The sequence below is a fragment of the Oratosquilla oratoria genome, chromosome 40 (assembly GCF_046742065.1).
Source record: "Oratosquilla oratoria isolate Oo_2021 chromosome 40, ASM4674206v1, whole genome shotgun sequence".
In the NCBI taxonomy this organism is placed as follows: domain Eukaryota; kingdom Metazoa; phylum Arthropoda; class Malacostraca; order Stomatopoda; family Squillidae; genus Oratosquilla; species Oratosquilla oratoria.
The window spans coordinates 8,020,754-8,045,575 of record NC_134816.1 but is presented as its reverse complement, the minus strand read 5'-3'; the positions used below and the strand labels follow the sequence as shown (position 1 = coordinate 8,045,575).

General features: G+C 34.4%; 1 protein-coding gene across 8 annotated transcripts in view; it reads right to left on the bottom strand.

Annotated features, from left to right (window-relative positions):
- LOC143020629 (monocarboxylate transporter 9) overlaps positions 1-24,822 on the bottom strand; it is a 541,387-nt gene that overhangs the window by 60,239 nt on the left and 456,326 nt on the right. For all 8 annotated transcript variants that reach the window (XM_076177112.1, XM_076177115.1, XM_076177114.1 and 5 more), the window contains 2 exons: positions 4,694-4,809; positions 4,107-4,335 (listed from right to left, as the gene is read on the bottom strand). In XM_076177112.1, the coding sequence (XP_076033227.1) occupies positions 4,107-4,335; positions 4,694-4,809 (345 nt within the window). The remainder of the gene's footprint in view (positions 1-4,106; positions 4,336-4,693; positions 4,810-24,822) is intronic.

Below are 24,822 nucleotides of genomic sequence, written 5' to 3'. Positions count from 1 at the left end.
AGATGAACCTGAAATCATGAAACAAATTGAAGAGATGTTTAGACTCGGAAAGTATAGTACAGATAAGACCAGACCAATTAATACTAAATTCAGGTCACAAACGACGGCAGAGAATATCTTAGCAAAAACAGGGAAACAAGCAGCAAGTGAACAATATAAAAACGTATGGATAAAAAGATAAATGAATAAAGAGGAAAGAGAGGAGGAAAAAATGAAAAGACATGAAGCTAAGGAAAAAAACGAGATGAGAACAGAATCAGAAAAAGAGAAATTCTATTGGAGAGTAGTGAATATGAAAGTAAAGAAATACGACATACTAGAGAAAAATAAAAGGGAAACAGAGAACACAATGGAAGTGGCAGAAAACTAAGAGTGTCTTACACAAATATAGATGGATTAATAACAGGATTGAATGAGCTGAATGATTATCTGAAGGAAAAAGAACTGGACATAATGGGAATTGTAGAAACGAAATTAAAAGGTCCACTACCACCCAACAGTGAAGGACATGATACAAATAATTATTGGATTAGAAACAGAAAGACAAAACAAGGGGGTGGAATTATGTTCCTGACTAAAAAGGATGTAAACGTGAGGTGTGTCACACATGGAAAGAATACAGTAGAGATGATTATGATCGAAGTGGAAGACAGAGATAAGAAGAGCAGGAAGTTTGTGATAAATTATGTGCCTCCAAAAACAACCTCGTGGGAAGAGAGTGAACATAAAAGTATGTTAGAGGACACAAGGATAACATTAAATAAGATAATGGAAGATGTAGGAAGAATAGTTATGATGGGCGACTATAATTGCAAAGAAGTCTGCTGGGAAGAGATGACAGTAAAGGGTGGAGACGACTCATGGGGAAATGTTCTACTCGAGATGATTACTGACCATACTATGACACAGTGGATACAGGAGAACACTAGGTATAAAAATGAAGAAGAACCATCGAGACTAGACCGAATAATCACATCTGAACCTAGAATAGTGGAAAAGATTGAATATAAAACACCAATAAGTAAAAGTGACCACATATTGATTGAACTGGAACTAAATGAGGAAAAATACATGAAAAGAAATGAACAATATAGAAAAGGAAGAATGATGTATGAAAAAACAAACTTTGATAAAATAAGAGAATTCTTTCAAAAAGAAAACTGGGAAGGAATATACAAAGAAGAAACAACAGTGGAAGAGAAATGGAATATTTTGACAAAAATTTATATAAAAAAAGGAGTGGAAAAATATGTCCCAAGACAAAAACAAGAAAAAGAATATGTAAAGTGCTGGTACAACAAAATTTGTAGGAAGTTAAGAGACAAAAGAGACAAAGCTTGGACCAAATTGAAGAAAGCAAAAGACCTGAAAAATGGAAAATACATACTTGTTATAGAAATGAATATGTACAAGTGTGCAGAGAGGAAAAGAGAAAATATTAAAAAGATGTAATTGAAAAATGTAAAGATCAACCAAAACTATTTTACAGATTTGTAAACAATAAATTGAAAAACAAACAAGATTTAGAGAAATTAAGACAAGGAGTTGAATACACAGAGGAAATAGAAATGGCAGAAATTATGAACAAGCATTTTAAATCAGTGTTTACAAGGGAAAACATACAATGTGGAGAGATTGAATGGGAAGAGAAAGTCCGCCCTATGAAAGAAATAGAAGTAACAAAGAATGAAATAATGAAACACTTGACTAATCTTGATGTCAGAAAATCGCATAGACCAGATGAAATAGCAAACTGTATTTTGAAAGAATGCAGGAATGAACTGGCAGACAAAGTACATAGCATAATAAACAGTTCCTTGAAAGAAGGAAAAGTTCCAAAAGATTGGAAAAAAGCAAATATAGTACCTATATATAAAGGGGGAAATAAAGAAGAACCTAACAACTATAGACCTGTCTCTCTAACAAGTACAATAGCAAAAAATTGTGAAAGAATTGTCAAAATGTGCTAAATCCAAGGCAATTTGGATTCAGACAAGGACAATCATGCATCACCAATTTAATATGTTTCTATTCAAGGCTAATAGATATAATACAAGAAAGAGATGGATGGGCTGATTGTGCATTTCTAGACCTAAAAAAAAGCTTTTGACAAAGTACCACATAAGAAGTTGCTTAAGAAATTAGAAACCGAATGAGGAATACAGGGCAAACTGCTTAAATGGGTGAAAGACTTTTTGCAAGAAAGAAAAATGAGAGTAGTGATAAGAGATAAACACTCAAATTGGGTGTTCCACAAGGAACCGTTCTGGCCCCAATAATGTTTGCTATATATATTAATGATATGGATAAAGAAATTGAAAGTTATATGAGCTTCTTTGCAGATGATGCAAAACTATTCAAAAAAGTAAACACGGAAGAAGATAGTGAGTCACTACAGAGTGATCTCAATAAAGTATGGGAATGGAGTAGGAAGTGGGAGATGGAGTTCAATACTAAAAAGTGTAGTATAATGGAATTTGGAAAAAGCCAAAAAAGAATAATAGGATCATATAAATTGGGAGATGAAGGAATAAAAATAGTTCAAAATGAGAAGGACCTGGGAGTCATTATTATGAATAATATGTTACCTGAGAAACATATAAATAAGATTTTTGGAGAAACTTATAATTTAATAAGAACAATCAAAGTGGCATTTAAATACCTGGATGAAGAAATGGAGAGGAAAATACTAATCACGTTGATAAGACCAAGATTGGAATATGCAGCAACGATGTGGTCATCAAGTACAAAAACAATGTATAACAAAACTTGAAAGAATACAAAGAGCAATTACAAAATTGGCACCAACACTCTCAAAATTATCATATGAAGAGAGACTAGCAAAACTTGAGCTACATACACTAGAGCAAAGAAGAGAGAGGGTAGATTTCATAACTATTTACAGAATCATGAAAGGCATAGAAATTATTGATAGAGAGGATCTAATAAAATGGGATGATAGAAATACAAGAGGACATGGAAAGAAAATCAAGAAAGACAACTATAGAATGAGATATGAAGATGGGACACCATGAGCATAGCTTCCCTTCCCGTAAAATACAACTAGGTAAATACACAGCATAGCTCCCTTCCCGTATAATACAGTGTGTAGGATGAATAGGACTATGCTATTGGTTAACACATCCGGGTTGACCCTGGGAGAAGGAGGGCTTAGTGGGGGAAGATGTGCTGGTTGTCACTCGAGGCAGTCATTGTGTAATCGGTAAGCACGCTTACCCAACAAGTAGGAAATCTTGGGTTTGAGTTATGTATGGTGCTAGTTTTCAATGACATCGTGTTATATCTTGCATAAGCCAGTCATATCTATGTATCAAAGAGAAAATAATTGATGATATCTGTATTCCTGTATCAGTTTTTACATCCTTCTTTATTTTTTTCTCTACCCATCATTATTTTGGCTACCTATTTGGCTCTCTCTTTTTTTTAATCTCTCTTGTCTACCAGTCTCTGCATATATTTCTATTTATTTTCTAATGGCTTGAAATTTTGCTTTAGTAATTCTGCAGTAGAGAATATTCTTAGTTAGGTTTACTAGACTAAATATGATTTTGAACTATTTGGAACCTGTGATTTGAAATAGAGTGGTTTGGTAATCCAGTCAACAATGTGGTACACAGTATATACAAGTGGTGGATTTGCAAGATTGGTGTAGGAGAGATTCAACCCCCTCCCACACCCATCTTCAAAACCCTACTTTTCAGACAAGACTTAACATCCTATTCTGTCACTTTAAATTATTTTTCCTCCTCTTTTTGACATAGAGATGACAACTAGTGACTGCTACTGCTCATCCTCCTCTTCTTTTTTTTTTGTCCCATTACATCAACTTCAGTGGCAGGCAGCCATGCTACCATGTAAGAATCTGAAAATGTCCTACTACATAGTCATATGCATGATAATCTTCAAGGTAGGGCCACGGAAGACATGAAGGAGCACCTACCAGGTTGAAATATAAAGGGTCCTCCATGGCAAAGGCACAAGAAAGAACACCTACCAGGAAGGTACATGACAGATCATCCATGTTCTGGGCAAATACATAAAAGCATGTTTACTTTGCAATAACATACAAACTCATGATGACCTACCAGGGAGAAACATGAAGGGAATGAAGAGTGCCAGGAGGGACATAGACCCGGCAATGCAGAGGACAATGAAAGTGGGTGAGGCCAGGAGAGAAAAGTCAAACATCTTGTTGATGATATAGACCATGGCAGTTGGGCAACACCTACAGCAGGTCTTTGATGCCTCCTCCTCTGCAATGACTGCCATTGGTGGTAGCTGAGTTACAGATGCATGGTACTTGTCTACTGTCTCCTGTGTGAAATACAGAAATACATTAATACTGGAATACAACATACTAAAAGTTGTATTCAGAGAAGAATATATAGGCAATGAAAATATTCTTTGCACTTCTGTTATTATGAAATGAACATCTATAGTCTTCTGGAGGTATGCATAAAGTAAAAGATACGTTGATATTGGAATACTGCATATTGAACATAGTGTTTGAAGGAAAATACATAGGCAAGGACTATGTTCTGCCTCACCTCTTAATAATTTATAAGTTAAAAGACTCCCTTTTATAGCTCCCTTATGATGAATGGACAATGTCAGAAGTCTGTCCAGTGTGAATGTAATTTTTTCAATAGGAGGTGGATGAAGTTTTACTTACAGAACTTTGGTACTGGGGGATCCTGTTCATGGACCCTGAAAAGAAAATGTCCTCCCGGTAGAAGGGCCGCGCCATCTCTGTGCGCAGTGCCAGTCGCGATGGCCTGCGTTGGTGGTCTGTATGAAAAAAAAAAAAAAAAAAAAAAAACACTCAATAAAGTAATGAACAAAAGAAAGCATCCACAAAGAAAATATCAACTCAAACTCACACTTGTGATGAGTACAGATACTGTCAAGTCCTCCATGCCAAAATTAAATTAGATGAGAAAATAAAAGAGTGATCTACTAGCAATGTTTAGACATGAAAGTTGTTGACATAGTTGATAAAGAACATATCTTAAAGACAATGAGATGAAATTAAATTACTACATGTAGCATAATAAAAATACTGCTTTCCGTGCAAAATTGTTGATTCATAGAATAGTTTGGATGAAGAGTAAAGTAAAATAATATGGAACAATTGAAGATCAGAATTGGTCTTTGGGAATACAGGGACGGGATTCTACAAGCATAACTCTTATTCTGTATACTACAATTAGGTAAATACATACACACAGAGGAACTATGAAGATTGCCCAAACACTATAAAAAATGTCATTTGAAGAAAGATTGTCAAAACTAGAACTACAGGCTGGAACAAAGAAAAGAAAGAGGTGACTTGTTGACCATCTACAGAATTATGAGAGGTGTGGAAGTCCTTGATAGAGATAACTTACAAAATTGGGATAAGAGAAACACAAGAGGACATGGAAGGAAACTCAAAAAGGACAATTATAGAAAAGACCTGAAAAAAACAGCTTTCCCCACAGAGTGGTGGATGTATGGAAGAGAAATTATAGATGGAGTGACAGCAATATTGAAAAAGGATTCAAACAGGGGATTGTTATTTGTTACCAAGTATTAGCCAATAAAAATTAATGCGTCATCCCCAGAAGACTCAAGAAAACTTTAATACATCTAGGCTTAGACAAAGACATAGTAATCACCAATGCAGATAAAGGAGGTGGTATCATGATCCTATCAAAAGAGGACTATATCAGTAAAATATTGGAGCTCTTAGATGACAACAATACTTATCACAAAAAACATGTAGGTTTTGCAACGAGTGAAGCAGATAAATTCAAAATACATGCCAGAAAAATTCTTAATAAAACTGAAAAAGGAAAGAAATTAATGGGACTTTTGGAAGAAGACCCCAATCCTCCCAGGATGTGTGGCATACCAAAAATTCACAAACCTAACACTTCAATGTGACCATAACTTCAGGGGTTGGCAGTGCACCCCACAGACTAGCAAAATGCCTAGCCAAACCGTTATCACAGGCAATGGGGTCGATCAGTGATACACATTTGAAAAATTCCTACGATCTTTTGACAAGACTAAAGAATTTAGATTTCTTGGTGAAAAAGTTAGTAAGCTATGACGTTAAGGCTTTATTTATGAATGTTTCCACTGATGGTGCATTAGAGGCAGTAAAGAGAGTAATAAAAGATATGAACGATGCTGACCTACCCGTAAGTAAACAAAATTATATAAAATTGATAGATTTATGCATAAATTTTGGTGCGTTTACTTTTAATGGCGACGAGTATGAACAACACAGAGGTCTCGCTGTGGGTAGTCCTTTAAGTACAGTGATGGCCTCTCTATACATGGAGTTATTGGATAAAGAAAACTTTATCAGAATTAATGGTAGAGGATCAAACTGGTTTAGATATGTAGACGACGTCCTCGCTATCATCCCCGAAAACACTAACGTAAATAATAAAGTGAGAATGCTTAACACGGTCAACAGCGATATCCAGTTCACAGTGGAAGAGGAACAAAATGGACAATTGCCCTTCCTAGATACATTAATACGACAAGTAGGAAAAACTGTGACTTTCTCAGTATACAGAAAGAAAACAAACAAAAAGGATTTGGTACATTACTTCTCCGCACATGATGATAGGACAAAGAGTGGTATAGTAATAGGCTTTTTTCTTAGGGCATTACGAATATGTAGCAAAGAATACCTAGAAGAATTTGATTATATTATGAAGACCTTTGATAAACTCGGCTACCCAGAGGGAATGTTGAGGAGAACAAAAAGAAAAGCAATAAATATTCATAATAGTGGAAAGAAAGAGAGAAATGATAAAAATACTACCAATTTTATATTGGTACCTGGCTCAGAAAATTGACCAATAATAGACAAATATTCAACAAAAACAGGTTTAAACATAGCCAAAATAACTAATAAGGTGATAGGTGATTTGGATAAAGACTTCTGAAAAGAGGACCAATTCCAAAAACACTGTCGTATACAAAATCCCGTGCAATGGTTGCACAATGTCATACTATGGCGAGTCATCAAGGGGATTAAATAAAAGAATTTATGAACATAGAAATGACATAAAAGCACATAGGACGTCTAATTCTTTAGTAGTTCATGCAGAAAAATTTGATCATTTACCAAACTGGAGAGGAGCCGAAGTGCTGCATAAAGGTTTTGATAAATTCACTAGAAGAATTGTAGAATCAGCAAATATTTCAATTACGAATTCATCGAACCATCGAGGAGGATTTATCAATTTAGCTAAACAAACTAGTATTTTAATTCTAGAACATGCCAGAAAAATTACCTTTCCCAAGTATCTGACAAGATAACTAAGTTTAGTACATAAATGTAAATTACAGTTTTCCGCACACTCTCTGAAGAAGTTCTACGCAAACAAAACGTTAGTGTTTAGGGTTCCGTGCCTTCCCCTGTGTTTATGTTCTCCATCATCCAAATAATACCAGATGAAACTATAGTGTATGCAAAAACAATACAAGAATTTAAGAACAAATTAGATATGGCGTGACACAGAGACGGGACACCACAAGTGTAGCTCCCCTTGCCGTAACTCTTCAAATTGCCTTTAATAGGCAAAGCCAGAGTAAAATTTTGACTGAGTGAGCAGGGGGAATCAACGCTATCTTAGGGTCACAATAGGGGCAAAATATTGCTGGTTCCAAGATTAGGATAGAGTCAGGAAGGAAAAATAGTGATCTTCGTCACCACTGTACGATAAAAGGAATGGAAGTTCATGATAGAGATGATCTATTAAAATGGGACCAAAGAGAAACAAGAGGACATGCAAAGAAACTAAAGAAAGACAGGTACAGAAGAGATCTGAAAAAGAACAGTTTCCCACACAGAGTGATTGATGTCTGGAACAAATTGAATAGTGAAACAGTCAATGCCAGAACTATACACGAATTCAAACGCAAACTGGATGTGGAGAGATACAAAAACGGGTCAAACCGAGCATAGCTCTAGTCCCGTAAAATACAACTAGGTAAATACAACTAGGTAAATATTAGCTCTGCCTATCAAGCAAAGATAGATTGAATTAATTGCAAATTGAATAGGAGGAAAAAAAGCTGTTCAAGTCACAGTAAAGCCAAAATGTCACTGATTTCAACTTCTGAAGAGAGAAAAGGAAGCAAAATAGTGGCCTTTGTCTGTGAATTCGCTCATGGTAGAAAACTCAAAATAAAATTTAATTTCTAGTTTTGTTTACACCAAAAAAGTAAGTCCATTAGAAAAACTAATTGATATATTACAGAAAATAAATTTGAAAAACAAGATAAGTCTCAAATTGGATACTCTGCCACAGAGGTAAGTGAAATTCTTACAGAGTTGGAAAGATTTAGAGTTTCCTCACATGAAGCTAGATTACACGATCTAGAGAATAGACTTGAGCAGGAAAAGAATAAAAACCTGGCTAAAAAAAATGGAGATTGATAAACTGAGAAGGGAGAACGAAACTTTGATATATGAGAGAGAAAAAAAATCTAAACACCATATAGGGAAAAGAGGATAGGCCATTAACAAATGAGGATAGGAGAAATAGAGTGACCTTTAGAGTTCATGGAGCAACAGCAAAAGACAGCCTGGAAGAAGGAATAGTCAAAGTTATGAAAAGAGAGAGAGAGAGAAAGAATCTCTTGTCAGAGATGTAGACATGTGTAGATGTGTTTTACTCTTTGGATGCCAACAAGAATACAACACCTCATGGAAGTTTCGTCAAGAAAAAAAAAATGCAAATAATTAGGGAAATTACATAAACAATTCTAGGAAAGGACTTTGATGTAACAAACCAGATTGATTGCATACAGATTGACCTCTCATTACCGGACACCGTATTACCGGATATCGGATGCAACGGACAAAATCTGCTGGTCCGGTCCGACAGTCTAAATTTCGCGGGTAGTGTGAATGCGTGCGTTAGTTCGGCGTTTGTCCGCTGAGTGGCTGATGACGTGATGGCGCGCACTTTGTTTTGTTTACTAGTTAACAAGATCGTGATCGGAAGAGGAGGTAATGGCGGTTAAACCCAAGATGTCGGAGGTGCGCCAGGCTATTGACACGCTCATAACTTACGTTGATCTCTCTGCTAACGGTGACGTTCAGGCTTATAATGAACATTTGCGCACTTTCAGAGAATCATTGATTCATGAACAGTATCAGAAAGGGATACAGTTAAAATTGGACTCCTTTTTCAACCGGAAAACCACTCCTGAACTAGACTTTCAAGGTTTTGAATCAGAGTCACCACAACCAGCCACATCGCGCTCTTTGTCACCACAGCCAGGCACCTCGCGCTCACTGCCAACGCATCCTGGCAGTGCTAGACCTGTTAGTGGAGTATAGCAGCTCCTCTGACTCAGAGTAGTTGCTACTTTGAGTCCCACTATACGATCACAGCAAAAAGAAGACTCATCTCTCCCCACATAAGGTAAATAGAAATTACAATAGTACAATATTATTAGTATCAGTACATACTAATTAAATTATTACAGGTATTATGGTATTAATATGTGTGTACGTATACTGTACTATGATTTTATAGAACTTAAGAGGTGATCTCCCCCCCCAATACACACACACACACACACTTCAACGAACGGACGGCATAGACGACGTTCTGAAGAAAAAGTGAAATTTCGTGGATCCCAAAGCAAAGGAAGTACCTATTGTATTTACTGGGTGGGGGGGAAATTGCTCGTGGTGTAGGGAAAGTAAGGAAAAAGGAGAAGGGGAGGGATTACTGAGGAAAATGGAAGGAAATGAGGAAGGTGAGGACTTGGCCCAGGCAGGCAGACGAAATCTAAACAAATGAGGGCCGGACCAATTTAGCGATAATGAAATGTCTAACAAAAATGTAAAGATTAGAAGTATAGATAAGAGCAATACAGTAGAAGATGATGATAATATTTTCCAGGGATTTAAAGAGGGTGGGGGGGACACAACCCCCCCCCGATTAACAAGACTAGAAGAGAAACTCGATAAGATGATCGAGCACTGGGAATTTAAGTTCGGTCACGTTAACAACATTGTGCAGAGAGTTGAAAAATTGGAAGAACTAGAGAAGGCGAACAAAAACTTAACTAAGGAAATTGAAGAATTAAAAAAAAAAACAGTTAAAAGAAGTAAAAGAAGAGAATAAAGTCTTAAAGGAGAATAATAAGGAGAACAAGGAGGGTTGGAAAAAAATCCAAGAAAATAGCAAAGTTGCATTCACTGACATAATCAGACAGCAAATGAATGAACAAACTGAAGACTCAGTTATTAAAGCAAATGAAAGAACACTATGAAGACTCAGTTATTAAAGTGATGAGACAGAAGGAGAATATAGTAAGAGACTTAGCAGACAGAAAGAAATGTATAATTATATTAGGAATGGAAGAGAAACATAACCCAGATAGAACCACAAGAATCAAAGAGGAAAATGAAAAAGTAAGAAATTTACTAGAATTAGTTCAGGAAGAGGAACCAGAAATAATGAAACAAATCGAAGAGAAATTCAGGCTCGGGAAATATAGTACAGACAAGACCAGACCAATTAAGATTAAATTCAGGTCACAAACTACGGCTGAGAATATCTTATCCAAAACAGGGAAACTAGCAACAAATGAACAATATGAATAAAGAGGAAAGAGAGGAAGAAAAACAGAAAAGACTTGAAGCTAAGGGAAAAAAAAACGAGAGAAGAACGGAGTCAGAAAAAGAGAGATTCTATTGGAGAGTAGTGAATATGAAACTAAAGAAAGTCGACATACAAGAGAAAAACAAAAGGGAAACAGAGAACACAATGGAAGTGGCAGAAAACTAAGAGTGTCTTACACAAACATACATGGATTAATAACAGGATTGAATGAGCTGAATGATTATTTGAAGGAAAAAGAACCAGACATAATGGGAATTGTAGAAACAAAATTAAAAGGTCCACTACCACCCAACAGTGTAGGACATGATGCATATAATTATTGGATTAGAAACAGAGTGAAAAAGGAAGGGGGTGGAGTTATGTTCCTGACTAAGAAGGATATAAACGTGAAGTGTGTCACATATGGAAAGAATACAGTAGAGATGATAATGATGGAAGTAGAAGACAGAGATAAGAAGAGCAGAAAGTTTGTGATAAATTATGTGCCCCCGAAAACAGCCTCATGGGAAGAGAGTGAACATAAAAGTATGTTAGAGGACACAAAGATAGCATTAAACAAGACAATGGAAGAGGGAGGAAGAATAGTTATGATGGGCGACTTTAATTGCAAAGAAATCTGCTGGGAAGAAATGACAGTAAAGGGTGGAGACGGCTCATGGGGAAACGCTCTACTTGAGATGGTTACTGACCATACAATGACACAATGGATACAGGAGAACACTAGGTATAGAAATGAAGAAGAGCCATCGAGACTAGACCTAATAATTACATCTGAACCTAGAATAGTGGACAAAATTGAATATAAAACACCAATAAGTAAAAGTGACCACATATTGATTGAACTGGAACTTAATGAAGAAAAATATATCAAAAGAAATGAACAATATAGAAAAGGAAGAATGATGTATGAAAAAACAAACTTTGATAAAATAAGAGAATTCTTTCAAAAGGAAAACTGGGAAGAAATATACAAAGAAGAAACAACAGTAGAAGAGAAATTGAATATTTTGACAAAAATTTACAAAAAAGGAGTGGAAAAGTATGTCCCAAGACAAAAACAAGAATAATAATATGTAAAATGCTGGTACAACAAAAGTTGTAGGGAGTTAAAAGACAAAAGAGACAAAGCCTGGACCAGATGGAAAAAAGACAGAAGACCTGAAAATTGGAAAATATATACCTGTTATAGAAATGAATATGTACAAACGTGCAGAGAGGAAAAGAGAAAATATGAAAAAGATATCATAGAAAAGTGTAAAGATCAACCAAATCTATTCTACAGATTTGTAAACAATAAACTGAAAAACAAACAAGACTTGGAGAAATTAAGACAAGAGGGAGTTGAATACACTGAGGAAATGGAAATGGCGGAAATTATGAACAAACATTTTAAATCAGTGTTTACAAGGGAGAACATACAACCGGAAGAGAACGAATGGAAAGAGAAAGTCCCCCCTATGGAAGAAATAGAAGTAACAAAGAATGAAATATTAACACACTTGAGTAATCTTGATGTCAGAAAATCGCATGGACCAGATGAAATAGCAAACTGGATACTGAAAGAATGCAGGAATGAACTGGCAGACAAAATACATAGCATACTAAACAGTTCCTTGAAAGAAGGAAAAGTTCCAGAAGATTGGAAAAAAGCAAATATAGTACCTATATATAAAGGAGGAAATAAAGAAGACCCTACCAACTATAGACCAGTCTCTCTAACAAGTACAATAGCAAAAATTTGTGAAAGAATGATCAAAAGTAGATGGGTAAAATATTTAGAAAAAAACGTGTTAAATCCAAGGCAATTTGGATTCAGACAAGGACGATCATGCGTCACCAATTTAATATGTTTCTATTCAAGGCTAATAGATATAATACAAGAAAGAGATGGGTGGGTGGACTGTGCATTTCTAGACCTAAAGAAAGCTTTTGACAAAGTACCACATAAGAAGTTGATTAAGATATTAGAAACTGAAGGAGGAATACAGGGCAAACTACTAAATTGGATGGAAGACTTTTTGCAAGAAAGAAAAATGAGAGTAGTGATAAGAAATCAGCACTCAAAATGGGATGAAGTAATAAGCGGTGTTGCGCAGGGAACAGTTCTGGCCCCAATAATGTTTGCTATATATATTAATGATATGGATGAAGGAATTGAAAGCTATATGAGCTTCTTTGCAGATGATGCAAAACTACTGAAAAGAGTGAAAACTGAAGAAGATTGTGAATCACTACAGAGAGATCTAAATAAAGTACAGAAATGGAGTAGGAAGTGGGAGATGGAGTTCAATACAAAAAAGTGTAGTATAATGGAATTTGGAAAAAGCAAAAACAGAATAACAGGAGCATATAAATTGGGAGAAGAAGGAATAAAAAAATTAGAAAATGAGAAGGACCTGGGAGTCATTGTTATGAATAATATGTCACCTGAGAAACATATAAATAAGATTTTTGGAGAAACTTATAATTTAATAAGAAAAATCAAAGTTGCATTTACATACCTGGATGAAGAAATGGTGAAGAAAATCCTAATCACCCTGATAAGACCAAGATTGGAATATGCAGCAACGATATGGTCACCAAGTACAAAAAAATGTATAAGAAAACTTGAAAGAATACAAAGAGCAATTACAAAATTGGCACCAACACTCTCAAAACTATCATATGAAGAGAGACTAGAAAAACTTGAACTACAGACACTAGAGCAAAGAAGAGAGAGAGGAGATTTGATAGCTATTTACAGAATCATGAAAGGCATGGAAATTACTGATAGAGAGAATCTGATAAAATGGGATGACAGAAATACAAGAGGACACGGAAAGAAAATAAAAAAAGACAGCTATAGAAGAGATTTGAAAAAGAACAGCTTTCCTCACAGAGTAATAGACAGTTGGAACAAGTTAGATGAGAAAGTGGTGTGTGCAAAAACAATACATGAATTTAAAAATAGTTTAGATCAAATGAGATATGAAGACGGGACCCCACGAGCATAGCTCCCCTTCCCGTAAAATACAACTAGGTAAATACAACTAGGTAAATATACAAACCACTCCAAATCAATGGTTTATTCACATCAATGGACACCGTTACCCCCCTTTCAGTCCGTTAATGAGAGGTCAATCTGTATATAGGTTATGCAAGTATAAGAAAAATTGTGCATGTCCAATGAAAATAGAGATCAAGTTGCAAGCCATGGCAAAAGAAATAATCAGCAAGTCTTGGAAGTTAGCATGAGAAGAAAGGTTAAAAAATATTTGGATGAGGAAAGATACTAACAAAAAGGAATGAACAAAGGCACAAAAGCTCTTAGTGGAAGCCGTAGCAAAAAATGATAGGACCGAAGATTTTTTTGTTTTTGTTTTTTTTTTGTTTTTTGAGTTGTCAATCATAAGGTGAGAAAATAGTTTCTAAGAAAATGAGAAAGCAGTACTGCAAAGTAAGCACTACAAGGAAACTTAGAATAGCATATGCTAATGTTTACTATCAGTTTGGTTGCAGATAAATTATTACTTGATAATAAATGAACCTGATATATTGTATCTAATAGAGACTAACTTCCAAAATACTTGATATACAGTTGGGGAAAAACAAATACATCTAGAGAAGATAAAAAGGGTGGAGGAGTAATGTTTGTGGTGAGAAATGACATAAAGATGGAAGAAGTAAATCTGAGTTAAGGCAAGTCTGAAGAAACTCGCTTAAAGATCAGTACTAAAGGACACAATAAAGCTTCATAGTGGCATATGTTCCCCCCCCCCCCAAGACAAGGTCTTTGGATGAAATTGAATATCAAGAAATGTTAAAGGATACAACTCTTTTCCTAAAGAAACATACTGAACAAAGTAACATAGTTCGTGTTGAAAATTTTAATTGTGGTGACGTCAACTGTGAGGAATGGGAAGCAAGCAGTAAAGCAGATTCATGAGGAAATACACCGTTAAGTATAGCAATGTTAAACACAGTGACCCTGTGGGTAAAGAAAGTGACCTGGGTAAGAGATGATACTCCCACAAGATTAGATCTATTACTAACCAAAGAGCCATACATCATCAGGTCCTTGAACTACCTTTGCCTAATAGGAATAAGTGACCATGTTATAATTGAATTTCAGCTGGAGGATGAGGCAAAAGAGCCAAGGAATGAATTATACAGGCAAGGGAGACTCAATTCTAGGAGAGCAGGTTACTTTGGGCTGGGAAAATTCTTTGAAGAAGCCAACTGGGAGGAATTCATGAATTCCACAGGAATAAGGAGGAAATGGGAAATCTTTCTTGATATTTATAACCTAGGAGTGAACAAACATGTGCCACAGACTAGAGAAGGGAATAAGCAAAAACAGGATTGGTTTAACAAAAGGTGAGAGATTGCCAAAAAAAAAAAAAAAAAAGCCAGGGATGTGGCTTGGGGAAAATGGAGAAAGAAAAGAAGCAATAAAACAAAGGAACCTTACAAACAAACTAGGAATAACTATACCAGAATTCACAGGGAAGAAGAAAGCAATTTTGAATGATGTGTAGTAGAAAAATGCAAAGATGAACCAAAACAATTTTACGGGTTCATAAATAATTAATTGAGACACAGGGAAGAAATCACCAGCTTGATAGTAGATGGTGAGGTCTTTGAAGAATCCTCAGCTCAAGCAGAAATAATGAATGAAGGTTTCCAAAAGGTCTTCACAAAAGAGTGCAACTTTTTTGAGAAAAGCAAGTGGAGCAAAAAAAAAAAAAAAAATAGGTTTAACAGAAGTGAGGGAAGTGCTCAGTCTCCTGAGATCATTGGATGTGACAAAGGCCTCAGGACCTGACAGGATATCAAACTGGATACTTAAAGAATGCAGGGAACAACTAGTGAATAAGGTCCATAGTCTTTTTACATATTCATTGAAAGAAGGCATTGTGTCACTTGATTAGAAAAGGGCAAATGTGGTGCCAATTCACAAAGGTGGAAACAAAGAAACACCACTAAATTATAGGCCAGTACCACTAACCAGCACAATAGTGAAAATACATGAAAGATGGATGGACCAAATATCTTGAAAAGATGAACATTTTGACAGGCAGTCAGTTTGACTTCAGATCTGGAAAGTCATGTAAATCAAAGCTTTTAAGCTTTTACTCATGAGTGATGTGCTGCAAAAGAGAGAGGGATGGGTGGATTTCATATACCTGGACGTAGAAAAGGTTTTTGATAAAGTACCTCACAGTTGACTTATTTGGAAACTGGAGCTATTAGAATGGATTAAATACTTTTTGAAGGAAATATACATGAAGGCAGTAGTAAAGGATAAGATGTCAAGCTGGAGAGCAGTAATGAGCAGAGTTCTACAAGGTTCAGTGCTTGCACCAATAATGTTTCTTATATTAATGACATGATGGAAGGAACAACAAGCTATGCTAACATGTTTGCAGATGATATAAAAATCATGAGAAGGGTGAAAAATGAGGAGGATGGTAGAAAATTGCAAAAAGATCTGGATACTATTTTTGCATGGAGCCAAGATTGGGAAATGAGTTTAATACCAAAGTATGCAAAGTACTGGAAATGGGCAATAGTGGCAAAAGGCCATCCTTAAACTATTCCTTGGGAAACAAATGCATTACAAACACATATTGGTATATGTAATGTAAGGTAATGCATAATTTATAACTGCATATTTACCTATGCACATTCTCTAGCACAGTAAGCAAAACATGCCAGTATGTCAATGCCTCACCACATGATATATAACTATGTATACCTATGCATATATTCTATCCATATCCAGCCTACCTTTTCCTGTAACATCTTAGCATGTAGATGCTCTATATGTAACCATGTTCATAATGTAATTCTGTATACACTAAATAAGTATGTCCTACATAGGTTAGATGTGGCAACTCTGTATGCCTGGGCAGAGATGTGGCAGGCCTACAACTTAGGGTCAGTGAGAAGGAGTAAACTGCTTGTGTTGGTTGCTTGTAACTTAATAATACAAAATACCACTTAACCTTAACTTTTATTTACCCCATCCACATGTGCAATCATAGTGATCCGTACTACATATTCGCCCAACACGAATTTCGTCCCACATGATGGGCCAAGGAACCTAACACTTGTTTGGTGAGGTCTGGCTGCACATATATATACATACATACATACATATATATATGTATATATATATATATATATATAAATATATATATACATATACATGTATATATACTGAATATATATATCATATATATATATACACATATATATATACATATACTGTATATATATGTATATATATATATATATACAGTATATATATATATATATAATATATATATATACATATATATATATATATATACATATGTATATATTTGTATAAATATATATATATATGTATATATATATATATATATATATATATATATATATATATATATATATATATGTATATATATATTTGTATAAATAAGTATATATATATACATATATATATATATATATGTATATATATATAATATATCTATATCTATATCTATATATATATATATATATATATATATATATATATATATATATGTGTGTGTGTGTATATATGTATATTTATATATATATATATATATATATATATATACAGTACATATATATATATATATATATATATATATATATATATGTATATACATATATATATATATATATTCTTGTTGACAGACGAGATTAAATGATATTGCTGTTTCTGCATTATTTATCTTTTTGTTAAGAACTTCAATTTCTCTTGCTAGTTTACGGTGTTGGACTGATAGTTTGCTGAGTAGCTGTCCGTATGAGTTCTTAACAAAAAGATAAATAATGCAGAAACAGCAATATCATTTAATCTCGTCTGTCAACAAGAAAATATTCTTCCTGGATTTCACTTTTGAAATAGAAATAGAAAATAAATTACCATTTTTGGATATTTTAATTCATCATAATGGTAGACAATTTAAGTATGATGTTTATAGTAAACCAACTAATGTCTCATCATAAGTCGACTTTTACTTGGCTCATCATCAAAAAACAAAACTTTCTGTGTTTAGTTCCATGTTTCTTAGAGCTTACAGGATATGTAGCCCTGAATTTTGGATATTGAGCTGAGGAAAATATATAACATAGCTTCTGAGTTAATATATCCAAAACACTTAGGAGACACTGCTCATAAAATGGCTTACAAATCCATAACACCTCACATGAAAGGAAAGATTTCACAAAAAGAACCTTCTGTTTTTTCCTTATAGTGAAAAATTTATCGGACTGCCTAATATTCTCAAACAATTTAATATCAACTTAGTTTTCACAAACAATACTATAAAAAGTAAGCTAATTAAAAATTCACCTGAAGTAAATGAAGGTTGTGTTTACTCTATTCCATGCCTTAAATGTAACAAATTTTATATTGGCCAAACTGGCAAAGATTTACAAACAAGGATAAATCAACACAAGTATAGTGTAAGGAGTGGGCAAATTTCCAGTGGCCTTTTTGTTCATGTAAGAGACCACAACCATCCTATTGACTGAGATAATTCTAAGAAAATAATTTCTTGTAGGTTTTTATTAGAAAGAAACATTATCGAATCTAATCATATTAAGCATACCTTTGAAGAAAATATCAATTTAAGTTTAGGTTTATATAAACTTGATGATTTTATAATTAAGAATATTGTAAAAAATGCTCCAAGTGTTACCAGGCCCGGGTGATGTAACATCACATGACTAAATGTCCTTAAATGTAAACACTTCCCAACCAGGTTATGAAGCATCTTGTATTTACCTAGTTGTATTTACCTAGTTGTATTTTACGGGAAGGGGAGCTATGCTCGTGGTGTCCCATCTTCATATCTCATGTATTGTTTTTGCACACACCACTTTCTCATCTAACTTGTTCCAACTATCTATTACTCTGTGAGGAAAGCTGTTCTTTTTCAGATCTCTTCTATAGCTGTCTTTCTTGATTTTCTTTCCGTGTCCTCTTGTATTTCTATCATCTCATTTTATCAGATTCTCTCAATCAATAATTTCTATGCCTTTCATGATTCTGTAAATAGCATCAAATCTCCTCTCTCTCTTCTTTGCTCTAGTGTCTGTAGTTCAAGTTTTGCTAGTCTCTCTTCATATGATAGTTCTGAGAGTGTTGGTGCCAATTTTGTAATTGCTCTTTGTATTCTTTTAATTTTTTTTTACACATTTCTTTGTACTTGGTGACCACATCGTTGCTGCATATTCCAATCTTGGTCTTATCAGAGTGATTAGAATTTTCTTCACCATTTCTTCATCCAGGTATGTAAATGCCACTTTGATTGTTCTTATTAGATTATAAGTTTCTCCAAAAATCTTATTTATATGTTTCTCAGGTGACATATTATTCATAACAATGACTCCCAGGTCCTTCTCATTTTCTACTTTTTTTTTTATTCCTTCTTCTCCCAATTTATATGATCCTGTTATTCTGTTTTTGCATTTTCCAAATTCCATTATACTACACTTTTTAGTGTTGAACTCCATCTCCCACTACCTACTCCATTCCCATATTTTATTTAGATCACTCTGTAGTGACTCACAATCTTCTTCCGTGTTCACTTTTTTTTTTAACAGTTTTGCATCATCTGCAAAGAAGCTCATATAACTTTCAATTTCTTCATCCATATCATTAATATATATAGCAAACATTATTGGGGCCAGAACGGTTCCTTGTGGAACACCGCTTATTACTTCATCCCATCTGGAGTGTTTGTCTCTTATCACTACTCTCATTTTTCTTTCTTGCAAAAAGTCTTCCACCCATTTAAGCAGTTTACCCTGTATTCCTCCTTCAGTTTCTAATTTCTTAAGCAACTTCTTATGTGGTACTTTGTCAAAAGCTATTTTTAGGTCTAGAAATGCACAATCAGCCCATCCATCTCTCTCTTGTATTATATCTATTAGCCTTGAATAGAAACATATTAAATTGGTGACGCATGATCGTCCTTGTCTAAATCCAAATTGCCTTGGATTTAGCACGCTGTTTTTTTCTAAATATTTTACCCATCTACTTTTGATAATTCTTTCACAAAATTTTGCTATTGTACTTGTTAGAGAGACTGGTCTATAGTTGGTAGGGTCTTCTTTATTTCCCCCTTTATATATAGGTACTATATTTGCTTTTTTCCAATCTCCTGGAACTTTTACTTCTTACAAGGAACTGTTTATTATGCTATGTATTTTGTCTGCCAGTTCATTCCTGCATTCTTTCAAAATCCAGTTTGCTATTTCATCTGGTCCATGTAATTTTCTGACATCAAGATTACTCAAGTGTTTCATTATTTCATTCTTTGTTACTTCTATTTCTTTCATAGGAGGGACTTTCTCTTTCCATACGATCTCTTCCGGTTGTATGTTCTCCCTTGTAAACACTGATTTAAAATGCTTGTTCATAATTTCCGCCATTTCTATTTCCTCTGTGTATTCAACTCCTCCTTGTCTTAATTTCTCCAAATCTTGTTTGTTTTTCAGTTTGTTGTTTACAAATCTGTAGAATAGTTTTGGTTGATCTTTACATTTTTCTATGACATCTTTTTCATATTTTCTCTTTTCTCTCTGCATGCTTGTACATATTCATTTCTATAACTAGTATATATTTTCCATTTTCAGGTCTTTTGTCTTTCTTCAATTTGGTCCAAGCTTTGTCTCTTTTGTCTTTTAACTCCCTACAACTTTTGTTGTACCAGCATTTTACATATTTTTTTCTTGTTTTTGTCTTGGGACATACTTTTCCACTCTTTTTTTTTTTTTTTTATAAATTTTTGTCATAATATTCCATTTTTCTTCTACTGTTGTATCTTCTTTGTGTAGTCTTTCCCAGTTTACATTTTTAAAGAATTTTCTTATTTTATCAAAGTTTGTTTTTTCATACCTCAATTTTCCTTTTCTATATTGTTCATTTCTTTTCATGTATTTTTTCTCATTTAGTTCTAGTTCTATCAATATGTGGTCACTTTTACTTATTGGTGCCTGGTATTCTATCTTTTCCACTATTTCAGGTTCTGATGTGATTATTAGGTCTAGTCTCAATGGTTCTTCTTCATTACTATACCTAGTGTTCTCCTGAATCCATTGTGTCATTGTGTGGTCAATAATAATCTCAAGTAGAACATTTCCCCCTGAGTCTTCTCCACCCTCTACAGTCATCTCTTCCCAGCAGACTTCTTTGCAATTATAGTCGCCCATCATAACTATTCTTCCTCCATCTTCCATTATCTTGTTTAATGTTATCTTTGTGTCTTCTAACATACTTTTATGTTCACTCTCTTCCCATGAGGCTGTTTTTGGGGGCACGTAGTTTATTACAAACTTTCTGCTCTTCTTATCTCTGTCTTCTACTTCTATCATAATCGTCTCTACTTTATTCTTTCCATATGTGACACACTTCACGTTTATATCCTTCTTAGCCAGGAACATAACTCCACCCCCTTGTTTTATTTCTCTGTTTCTAATCCAATAATTATATGCATTGTGTCCTATGCTGTTGGGTGGTAGTGGACCTTTTAATTTTGTCTCTACAATTCCCATTATGTCCGGTTCTTTTTCCTTCAGATACTCGTTCAGTTCATTCAGTCCTGTTATTAATCCATCTATATTTGTGTAGGACACTCTTAACTTTCTGTTATTTCCATTGTATTTTCTGTTTCTTTTTTGTTTCTCTTTGTTATGGTCCATTTCCTCACTTTCATATTCACTACTCTCCAGTAGAATTCTTCCTTTTCTGACTCCGTTCTGTTCTCGTTTTTTCTTTAGCTTCTTTCCTTTTCATTTTCTTCCTCTCTTTCCTCTTTATTCATTTCTCTTTTTATCCATACGTTTTTATATTGTTCACTTGCTGCTAGCTTCCCTGTTTTTGCTAAGATATTCTCTGCTGTTGTTTGTGACCTGAATTTAATCTTAATTGGTGTGGTCTTATCTGTATTATATTTTCCGAGCCTAAACATCACCTTCAATTTGTTTCATGATTTCAGGTTCATCTTCCTGAACTAATTCTAGTAAACTGTTTACTTTTTCTTTTTCCTCTTTAATTCTTGTGGTTCTATTTTGGTTAAATTTCTCTTCCATTCTTAATATAATTATACATTTCTTTTTGTCTGCTAATTCTCTTACTATATTCTCCTGTCTCGTCACTTTAATAACTGAGTCTTCAGTTTCTTTCATTTGCTGTTTAATTATGTCAGTAAATGCAACTTTACTGTTTTCTTGGATTTTTTTTCAAGCCCTGTGCTTCCTTTGCTATGGCCTCTTTATTGTCTTTATTATTCCTCTTTAATTCCTCATTCTCATCTTTAACTTCTTTTAACTGTCTTTTTAATTCTTCTATTTCTAAAGTTAAGTTTTTGTTCGCCTTCTCTAGTTCTTCCAATTTTTCAACTCTGTGTGCAATTTTGGCTACGTTACCGAACCTGTTTTCCCAATGCTCGGTCATCTTATCAAATTTCTCCTCTAGTCCTGCAAATCGGGGAGGTTGCTATCCCCCCCACCCTCTTTAAATCCCTGGAAACTACTTTCATCACCTTCCACTGTGCTGCTCTTATCTACACTTCTAGTCTTTACATTTTTGTTGATCCCGTCATCACCAAAGTCAACGTCATCAGTCCGCCTTTTGTTTACAAGACGCCTGGCCTCCTGGACCATGTCCCCCTCTTCCTCATTTCCTTCCATTTCCCTCAATAATCCCTACCTTTCTCCTTCCCTATCACCCCCCCACTATACCACGAGCTCTCCTTTTTCCTATAAATACAATAAGGCACTTCCTGGACGAAAGGGTGTGTATTTACCTAGCTGTATTTTACGGGAAGGGGAGCTATGCTCGTGGAGTCCCGTCTTCATATCTCATTTGATCTAAACTGTTTTTAAATTCATGTATTGTTTTTGCACACACCACTTTCTCATCTAACTTGTTCCAACTGTCTATTACTCTGTGAGGAAAGCTGTTCTTTTTCACATCTCTTCTATAGCTGTTTTTCTTGATTTTCTTTCCTTGTCCTCTTGTATTTCTATCATCTCATTTTATCAGATTCTCTCAATCAATAATTTCTATGCCTTTCATGATTCTGTAAATAGCTATCAAATCTCCTCTCTCTCTTCTTTGCTCTAGTGTCTGTAGTTCAAGTTTTGCTAGTCTCTCTTCATATGATAGTTCTGAGAGTGTTGGTGCCAATTTTGTAATTGCTCTTTGTATTCTTTCAAGTTTTTTTTTATAATTTTTTTTTTGTACTTGGTGACCACATCGTTGCTGCATATTCCAATCTTGGTCTTATCAGAGTGATTAGAATTTTCTTCACCATTTCTTCATCCAGGTATGTAAATGCCACTTTGATTGTTCTTATTAGATTATAAGTTTCTCCAAAAATCTTATTTATATGTTTCACAGATGACATATTATTCATAACAATGACTCCCAGGTCCTTCTCATTTTTTACTTTTTTCATTCCTTCTCTCAATTTATATGATCCTGTTATTCTGTTTTGCTTTTTCCAAATTCCATTATACTACACTTTTTAGTGTTGAACTCCATTTCCCACTACCTACTCCATTCCCATACTTTATTACTTCATCCCATCTGGAGTGTTTGTCTCTTATCACTACTCTCATTTTCCTTTCTTGCAAAAAGTCTTCCATCCATTTAAGCAGTTTGCCCTGTATTCCTCCTTCGGTTTCTAATTTCTTAAGCAACTTCTTATGTGGTACTTTGTCAAAAGCTATTTTTAGGTCTAGAAATGCACAATCAGCCCATCCATCTCTCTCTTGTATTATATCTATTAGCCTTGAATAGAAACATATTAAATTGGTGACGCATGATCGTCCTTGTCTGAATCTAAATTGCCTTGGATTTAGCACGTTGTTTTTTTCTAAATATTTTACCCATCTACTTTTGATAATTCTTTCACAAATTTTTGCTATTGTACTTGATAGAGAGACTGATCTATAGTTGGTAGGGTCTTCTTTATTTCCCCCTTTATATATAGGTACTATATTTGCTTTTTTCCAATCTCCTGGAACTTTTCCTTCTTACAAGGAACTGTTTATTATGCTATGTATTTTGTCTGCCAGTTCGTTCCTGTATTCTTTCAAAATCCAGTTTGCTATTTCATCTGGTCTATGCGATTTTCTGACATCAAGATTACTCAAGTGTTTCATTATTTCATTCTTTGTTACTTCTATTTCTTTCATAGGAGGGACTTTCTCTTTCCATTCGATCTCTTCAGGTTGTATGTTCTCCCTTGTAAACACTGATTTAAAATGTTTGTTCATAATTTCCGCCATTTCAATTTCCTCTGTGTATTCAACTCCTACTTGTCTTAATTTCTCCAAGTATTGTTTGTTTTTCAATTTGTTGTTTACAAATCTGTAGAATAGTTTTGGCTGATCTTTACACTTTTCTATGACATCTTTTTCATATTTTCTCTTTTCTCTCTGCATGCTTGTACATATTCATTTCTATAACACGTATATATTTTCCATTTTTCAGGCCTTCTGTCTTTTTTCCATCTGGTCCAGGCTTTGTCTCTTTTGTCTTTTAACTCCCTACAACTTTTGTTGTACCAGCATTTTACATATTTGTTTTCTTGTTTTTGTCTTGGGACATACTTTTCCACTCCTTTTTTGTAAATTTTTGTCAAAATATTCCATTTCTCTTCCACTGTTGTTTCTTCTTTGTATATTTCTTCCCAGTTTTCTTTTTGAAAGAATTTTCTTATTTAATCAAAGTTTGTTTTTTCATACATCATTCTTCCTTTTCTATATTGTTCATTTCTTTTCATGTATTTTTCTTCATTTAGTCCCAGTTCAATCAATATGTGGTCACTTTTACTTATTGGTGTTATATATTCAATCTTGTCCACTATTCTAGGTTCAGATGTAATTATTAGGTCTAGTCTCGATGGTTCTTTCTCATTTCTATACCTAGTGTTCTCCTGTATGCACTGTGTCATTGTATTGTCAGTAATCATCTCAAGTAGGAAGTTTCCCCATGAGCCGTCTCCACCCTTTACTGTCATCTCTTCAAGCAGATTTCTTTGCAATTAAAGTCGCCCATCATAACTATTCTTCCTCCATCTTCCATTATCTTATTTAATGTTATCTTTGTGTCCTCTAACATACTTTTATGTTCACTCTC